Genomic DNA, 8,197 nt, shown 5'->3' on the forward strand with positions numbered 1-8,197 from the left:
GGTTTGATCCCGTACCCCAAGAGAGTGACGGCTCTTTCCCGCAAGCGAGTTGCCCATTTGAGTCCAATTTCCCCCGTTGTCAGTTGTTTCCAAACGCCAGAGAACCGTAAAGTCCATAGTTGTCCCGAAGTGGAAAAACCTTCCGTCACAACCAGAACTAAGCAGTTAAGGGGCACTTTAGCGTCATTATGAATAGCTAAGATATATATTTGACTCGGTGGAAATGTAAAACTAATGGTCCAGTTTAGTTAACAATAACACTACTAGTGCACAGAAACTAATGTTAATTATCTTTTGCTGTGGATGATCAAGATGGAAATGGCCAATGGAGTGGGGAATAATGGCCAATTGTTTTCAAATTGTTCCTGTGTTTTGAAGAAACTACTGGAAACTGATTATAGTTCGTTCTTCCTTGGAGAAGTCACTTAATATTCTCCTCCCAGTGCACTGAGAACAATTTTGTTTGAGAGTAAAGTTTACCGTGACAGTAGCCACTGAAACACTCCCAAGGTGTGGCCAAAAAATATGTGGACCACCCCGCCCCTCGATTGGGTGTATGGGAAACGTATTCCTTATTTTTACCAAACCATACCATAACGTATATTTATACACTATGGGTTTCAAAGTAATAGTTTTTGGGGTCGTATTACTACTTAAACAAAATACGATTCTAATACTAAAGTAATGATAACAGTAGAGTATTTAATGTAGCGGCATGGACGTCGGGAATGAGGTACCAAAAAAACGCTATAACCCTTCTAGAAAAGTAATAGTTTCTGCGGGTTTTCAGTTTTTGGATATCTAAAGCCCTGACTCCACGTCGTTTAGTCCATTAGAAGTAAAAGGCTCGTTTTCAGCGCTCTGAGCTCCACGTTTGTTGCCATTTGAAATTCCATATACATCTGAAGGGTCACTGCAGTGAAACAGACAACGACAAAAAATAACTTTGTTTTCTTAACAACAGTTTTGAGTGTCACGCGAAAGTGATTTCGTATCTGGGGGCTAATAACGGGAAGGAGTTCTTTTTGGGAGAGCTTAATATTGGAGGATATTTTGCATTTCAAAAATGGTTTGGCTTGCGATAAAGTGGTTGAACATACTGGCTTGAAACACTAAACGAACGACTTAACAAGTAGCCTATACTGTCCATTGCCTTTGTTCGGGATGGAGTATTGTCGGAGAGACTTTTGCGTCTGAGATTTAGGGGGGCCAAATTTTGGTTTGGTTGGGCTTGTTTTCAGAGAGGATATACTATCAGAAAAGCCGCTCTAACAACAACAGCAGCAATAGGCCATTTCCAAGTTGTTGTAAACCTCATTATAAAAGCGAGGCTAAGTGCAAAGCGTTTGATATAAAAAATTAAATTTGTTTGCATATGAATGAAAGTTAATTTTCATAACTTTGCACTTTGCCTCGTTTTCATAATGAGGTTCAAAGCAACTCGAAAATGGCCTATTAACCGCAGCTATTTCTCAATATGATGGGGCTTTTTGTGAGTCAATATAGGTGTTAAATATAAATCATTAAAATTAAAACATACAATATAAATAACTTTTTAACAAGGGTTTTTAGCGAAAATTAGCTCTGCCACTTGAAAGGAAGGATTCCGACTGGAAAATTTCTCTCGTGAAAGATTTGCTGTTGAAAAACCTCAGTGCTGAAACTTCGTACTCATAACGCTTGTTGGCTTACCTCTTGAAGCACGGTATGGAGGTTGGATAAGGTTTCTCCATCCAAATCAACCCATAATACTCTTTCTCCTGCTCCATTTCCTCCACTGTCTGATGCATGTTTGTTAGCAGAGTCTCAGGTAGCCACAGTGTCATGAGGCCAGCGGCAACAGTTAAAACACCAAAGATGACCATGGGAAGAGTGACACTCACACCGGGCAACTGAGACTAAAAATCACACATGAACTGTCAGGCTTAAAGGGGCACTGTCACGGCGATTTCTCTGTGTTTTGGTCACAACTGCTCAAGTATTTGACAAGACAGGTTTTCTCTAACAGTAAGGGATTTGAGAATGATGTATTATTCAGGCATACTCGAAAAAAGAAATTCCGAGTGCTCCTATCAGGAGTCGAACCTAAGACCTTCCGATTACTAGTTCGGATGCTCTGTTACTGAGCTACAGGAGACACGTGGGAGCTAAGGCCATTAAACTAGGTTCATGGGACAAACATCCTGCATACTGCTAGGATTGGAAAGAAGAAACTCCTGGGAAGAACAAACTATCATTAATTTTTGGCGATTTCTCCAATACACAGGAATAACTTGAAAAAATTGGCCAATTTTTTTAAATTTGCAATCCATTTCAATCTTGGCCATCCGCTGCCAAAGATAATAAATACTAGTTTCTGTGCATTAGTAGCGCAATTGTTAACAAAACTGAACTATTATTTTATAGTTTCCATCGATACAGATATGATTTGGGGTTATTCAAAGTGACATTAAAATAAGTGACACTACCTCTTTAATATTATTTGCTTTTAATTCTAAAGGTACCAAAATGCATGAAGTTTTCTTTCTTTTCTTTTCTTTTTTAATTGATATTCAAGCAATAAATAACCGATGGCTTAGAAAACATGCATGGGATGACAAATGGGCGATCACGACAACTAGTTGTTTCCGAAAGTAAGATAAGGCGCACTTCTTACCAGCATAACAATATAAGGTGCCGCGATTGTCCCCAAACGAGCGTTAGTGGAACACGCACCAACAGCAAGATTCCTAAAAATGACGTCGAAATCGTAAATGTTTCACCTTAAACTCTGGATGTTTTGTTGTAAATATCTCCTGTATGACGTATGTGAAAGGAAAGATGATGATTTAATCAAGGTCTAAAACTCTTCTCGATCGGTGAATTACGCATTCCCCGTTTATTAGACTCCCAGTGCATAAAATTAAAGGCAATATGTGAAGAAAGGTTGGGTGACAGGGGTGCTATGGGGGACGGGATTGTTAATGTGATAAACTAGATCATCAATTGCAAGAGCAGCAAGATCAAGTGTGTTTTGACTGCTCACATAAAACCCTAACCCTATAACAGTATAAGCACGAATTCAAACCCCGTTGAAGTTTTCCTTATTTCCAGATCTTCAGTTATATTTTTTAAATGATAGCGTTAAAACGGGGATAGTCATCAAAGAGTTAAACGACCTTAAATGAAATGGGGCAAAGAAAGTCTTTGCGACATTTCATTTAAGGTCATTTAACTCTTCGATTTTACTCATAGATTCATAACAACAGCGTGGCTACATACAGCCTCACTTAAATAACCTCGATAATGGAATAAAAGTGATGGTATTTTAAGCCTGGTAAATAATATAAATGAGGAAGATGTATTATTCAGTGAGTGACATAGGCATACTCGGAAAAAGGAAATCCGAGTAGTCCAGTGGTAGCGCATCCAAACTAATAATCCAAAGGTCTCAGCTTCAACTCCTGAAAGGAGCACTCGGATTTCCTTCTCCGTGTATGCCTGTGTCACTCACTGAATAATACATCATTCTAACCTCAATAATGATGATGGCAGTTTACTAAATTCATACGGTTACCTTATGGATGTTGGGTATAGTTCATTGGTGTAAAGATAGATGTTTGAAAATGAAGCCGTGTCGAGGGTCCTTCCAATGAAAGCCAGCACTGTTCTACCAACCTTTTGGTCTTAAAAAATTAAATTGGTCATTGTTCAAAAAATGGTACAAATTACGTGCATGTGTCTACTAATTGAGCTTATTATTTTAATGCGAGTCACTGTGACAAGCAATAATGTTATTGGCTATTTAACAGGCTGTTTTAATCTGGCTTTTCTAATATAGAAAAAATGAATCGTTTGTCACATTATCAAGGGGTAAAACTACGTACCTTCAGGAATAGCAAGAACAAGCAAGCAGGTTAAACCACAAGAAACCATGAAACAACAGTGAGGAACACGACGGCCAAATCTACATATTAGGTAAAAAGGCAAAAATGGAATTAATACTGACATTTAGCAAAGTAAATGTCCAAATGCTATGGACGTTGTTTTCACAATTCCAGCATGTAGCGTTTATTGACATGTAAATAAAATAAAAAAACGTCTGGTTTGTTAATTGGACAAAATTTTGGCCCAACAGCTTAACAGGAAGATACTCTAAAACACAAATTTTCCTTTGCGTTACCGCGCTGTCTGCACAGGAAAAAAACCACGAGCTTGTTACCCTACCAGGAATTACGTGAGGGTTAAACCTTTTATCATGTGACTTTTGTACAACATGTGTTGCAGAGAATGAATGTGGACATTAACATTTTGCACTGAGCACTACATATATATCATTTGCTAATTATTTGATGGATAAACAACCTACTTTTTCATGACAAACCAAGAGAGGAAGATCTGACTTGGTATATCGGTAAGGTACATTAGGAACAGGTTCAGGTATGGACTGCCGGCCAGATTAGAGATGTACAACAGAAAACCAAAGTACACCAAGCTCACCACTATCCTGTTGGAAAAAATAACACATCTGAATGAATGTAGTCACGTGAGACTGTCGGGTTATTAGCTACAGTCCAGGCGATACGTTTTGGGACAGTTATTCAAAACCTAGGCCAAGTTGATCATTCCCCTCCATCCCCTAGACAATGTTGTTTCATAGCCTCTTATACAATTATGATCATTCCAAAAGCTGTCAACACTTTTTGGAGAAAGAGAGTGTGAGTCCAGTGGGGTGGGGGGCGATCAGCCCAATTTTTTTCTTCCGCAAGATATGGCTACTTGTCCCAAGGAATTCCGTCGAGGATTGTGCGTAGCTAGCCTAGTTTTTGATCGTAAAGGGTAAAAATGAATGTTAGTATTTTTGTGTTTAAGTATTTTAGTACCTTAGTATTCTAGTATTTTAGTAATGTTGTTGTAACTTAGTTTCATAGGGCCATAAGGGAGACTACAGTCTTGACTGTAATTGTTCACCCTATTGAAATAAAGTCTCATTCAAAGTGAACCCATGAACTTCCCACTAAGCGTCAGCCCTAGTATGGAAATGGATAATACCCCGAGGCAAAGAAAAAACCTCCTAAAACCAAACCCTACTTTTCTCTAATTGACCTTAAACATAACAGAATTTCATACTCTCTAACAGTGAACATGGATTTTCATCAAATTGAAAATGCGTTTAACAGTGATCTAGATCAAATCTAGTCAACTAGTCGCGAGCATTTTTTCTTTGCCTGGGTAAGGTAGGTAAAGTTAGGTTAGGCATTGTTTCGGAGAAGTGTGTCCTTGGGTTCCAAATCACATAAAAACTCGCCGCAGTCTGGGGGAGAGAATAAATACCTCAAATAAGAAAACAAGGAAACTAAATTTACCAGTTAAACCAAAGAATGAGTGTCCGTTTGCGCATGCATGCTGTCCTCAGCAGGTCCAGTGGAGTGTGTCGGATCTTGTTCGCCTCTGCTTCAGCTTCACCATGGTAACAGTTGGTCAGTGAATCCCTCAAGGAATCCGAGTCCACTGTCACTCCACTTTTATCAGCGATCCTCTTAAGAACAGTATAAGCCTTTTCTACTTGTCCGTTGACCACAAGCCATCTTGCTGATTCTGGTAACACACTACAGAGACAAAATAGGTACCCAAAGCGTAAGTGCTGGTGCTCATATGGTGCTCATATGTTGGAGTATACTTACGTTATCATAGGGTCTAATCAACCAATCAACAAGAAGACGTACTGAAAAAAACAGTCTTTTTTTTCATTTGACCGACCTACACCTTCCAAAAGCCCTATTTTAACTGGATCCTGATAACCTGCAGCTGCATTGTTTTTAGGGCTGGAAACATTGTTCTGTTATTCGTTCTTTTGTCCTCGCGACCGACCATGTGAGACGTTTCAAACGGTGCAGGTCGACCCTTTTTGTTTGCTATTTAGGCTTCTACAAAGTGCTATTATACCTTGCTTTGTACGTATTTGTTAACATGAAATACTACGAGAAAATAAGTCGCTGATTGTTATTCATTTTACAAGGCGCCTTACGGATATTCAGTGGAGGCGCGGTGGTGTAGTGATTAGCGCTTCGTACTTTTAATCGGACCTTGGTGCGGACGATTTTGAGGGTCGATGGATCGAGGCTGGATTTTCGTGTTGTTTCCTAAGACAAGAAACTTTTTTCACATTGTTTCTCTTCAGCCACTCCACACTCTCACTCTTCCATCCAAGGAGGGGAGGGGGGGGGGGTGGTTTCTTTCTCCACTTGGGCTCGAAGTGCAAACTTACCTCACCTTTAGGAACATTCTAGCAAGTCTCTAAAATTTTCAAATTGACCCCTTTTATGGTAATAGCCTTAGACATACAGGGACAATTTTTGTGTTAGTGTGTCGTTTCATATGATGAGCAAAATCGATTCATATTTTGCCTCGTTAATATATTATACAGCTCTTTATGTGAAAAAAAAAATGGCAAAACGTACGTCCATAGCAGCAGGAATAGAACAGGTGGAAAGCTGGCGACGAGCAGTAGAGTTCTCCAGTCACGGATTAAGTAAGCTAGTAATGCCATGACAGCTGCGCCTGTTACCCAGAAAAAATCCATCACCTTAGCGCCCATGGTGCGATACCTAGGCCCCACAAGTTCCAGGATGTACACGTAATGACAAACAAAGAAGCCTGTGACTGAGGCTGCCGTGCCAAAACGGAGGAAAGTGAAAAATGACAGGCAGTCTACCAGGCTTGCTCCCAGGCTGAACAGCGTCTGAAAGAAAAACAGTGAGAAAGAACACAAGAACAGTTCTGTAGCCCTGCACTTTTTAAAAGCTCTATTTTCACTGGACCCAGATAATTTGCAGCTGCATTGTTTTTTAGGGTTGGGAACATTGTTCAGTTGTTCGTTCTTTTGTCCTTTCAACCAACCATGTAAGACGTTGCAAACGGTGCAGGTCGTCCCCACAAGAAAGATTTATTCATCGAGACGTTTAATTTAAGTCGGAAGTGAAAAACATATCGTAGTAACCGCTGCAAGAAATAACTAACAGTCAAACCAAGCTCTTTAGAAATTTAAAGATGCAAAACATATAAAATAATTAGAGTCATTTTTACGCTTGACAGCGAGTCATTTCTGAATAAAGGTTATTCTAAAATTAGAGTAATCTGTAGGATGAATCGGAGCCAGGAATATCAGTTTGAATCGTTGGAATACGTACTGCTAGTACTGAACACAGCAGCATACAGAACCGTCTTCCGAAGATGTCCGATATGGCTCCGAAGATAAACGAACCAACCAACATTCCAGCGGCATAACCTGCTTGTACATTAGCGCCCACATGAGCCCTGTCACAAATAAGATTCCACTGAAAGAGAAACATAAAGAGGACTTGAAACAATGTTTCTGCTGTTTAACATTGTTTTTCTTTTGAAGACGTAAGGAAGAATAGCTTGCTTTGCCTTAACCTTCTACGTTAAGAGCTTTCTACAGCGACTCAAACCGAGCGTTTTTTTTTTCTTTTCCAATTTGGGATTCATTCATTCTTTTCCTTTTCCATTACTTCCAACATTTTTTTCTGTAGACGTGAAAACTGCAAAGGACCGCGAACGATAATGTCTTCTGCTCTAGATTTGAGTTGCATTTGTTACTATTATGATTATTATGATTATTATGAAGCAGTGTAAAAAGGAAGAATGTTTAATAAAATAGCTACATGGGGCGCACAGCGTAACCCATGTATTATTATTATTATTATTATTATTATTATTATTATTATTATTATTATTATTATTACTATTATTATTATTATTATTATTATTATTATTAAGATTTTTACATTTGTATATATTATTGATCGATCAACGTCTTCGAAAAGTTTTTGTATGGATATTCTTAGCATGAACTGCAGAATTATGAAACGTTTTTCTTTTTTTTCCGATACTGATATTTTTATCACCTTCCTGTATTTGTTGTTTGTTCTTCTCCTTATAAAGTATTTTTAATTATTAAATTATTATTATTAAATTATTATTATTATTATTATTATTATTATTATTATTATTATTATTATTATTACTACTACTACAAAGATGTACTATTGTTAGGTACCGCTTGTATCAGTTAGTACCTCAGTTGCTGTGCTGATGAACGGTCCATCAAACTTATACTCAGTACAGTTATCGCAGCACTTGTTCTCATCACACGTGGTATTTAAGGTTGCGCAGTGGAACTGAGGTGTGCCCGTTA

General features: G+C 38.5%; 1 protein-coding gene across 3 annotated transcripts in view; it reads right to left on the reverse strand.

The window, feature by feature from the left end:
• Nucleotides 1–674: 674 nt before the first annotated feature.
• The window catches only part of LOC146452738 (organic cation transporter protein-like), a 10,411-nt gene continuing 2,888 nt past the window's right edge, over nucleotides 675–8,197 (reverse strand). For 2 of the 3 annotated variants that reach the window (XM_085097291.1, XM_085097289.1), the window contains 10 exons: nucleotides 8,079–8,197; nucleotides 7,170–7,316; nucleotides 6,441–6,721; nucleotides 5,346–5,588; nucleotides 4,349–4,486; nucleotides 3,867–3,946; nucleotides 3,557–3,665; nucleotides 2,657–2,729; nucleotides 1,693–1,898; nucleotides 675–913 (listed from right to left, as the gene is read on the reverse strand). The exon at nucleotides 8,079–8,197 is cut by the window's right edge. In XM_085097291.1, the coding sequence (XP_084953417.1) occupies nucleotides 802–913; nucleotides 1,693–1,898; nucleotides 2,657–2,729; nucleotides 3,557–3,665; nucleotides 3,867–3,946; nucleotides 4,349–4,486; nucleotides 5,346–5,588; nucleotides 6,441–6,721; nucleotides 7,170–7,316; nucleotides 8,079–8,197 (1,508 nt within the window). In that variant the 3' untranslated portion in view covers nucleotides 675–801. The remainder of the gene's footprint in view (nucleotides 914–1,692; nucleotides 1,899–2,656; nucleotides 2,730–3,556; nucleotides 3,666–3,866; nucleotides 3,947–4,348; nucleotides 4,487–5,345; nucleotides 5,589–6,440; nucleotides 6,722–7,169; nucleotides 7,317–8,078) is intronic. The other variant, XM_085097290.1, reaches the window with a different exon arrangement.

The sequence above is a fragment of the Pavona decussata genome, unplaced genomic scaffold (genome assembly GCF_977016875.1).
Source record: "Pavona decussata unplaced genomic scaffold, jaPavDecu1.1 SCAFFOLD_366, whole genome shotgun sequence".
NCBI classification, from domain to species: domain Eukaryota; kingdom Metazoa; phylum Cnidaria; class Anthozoa; order Scleractinia; family Agariciidae; genus Pavona; species Pavona decussata.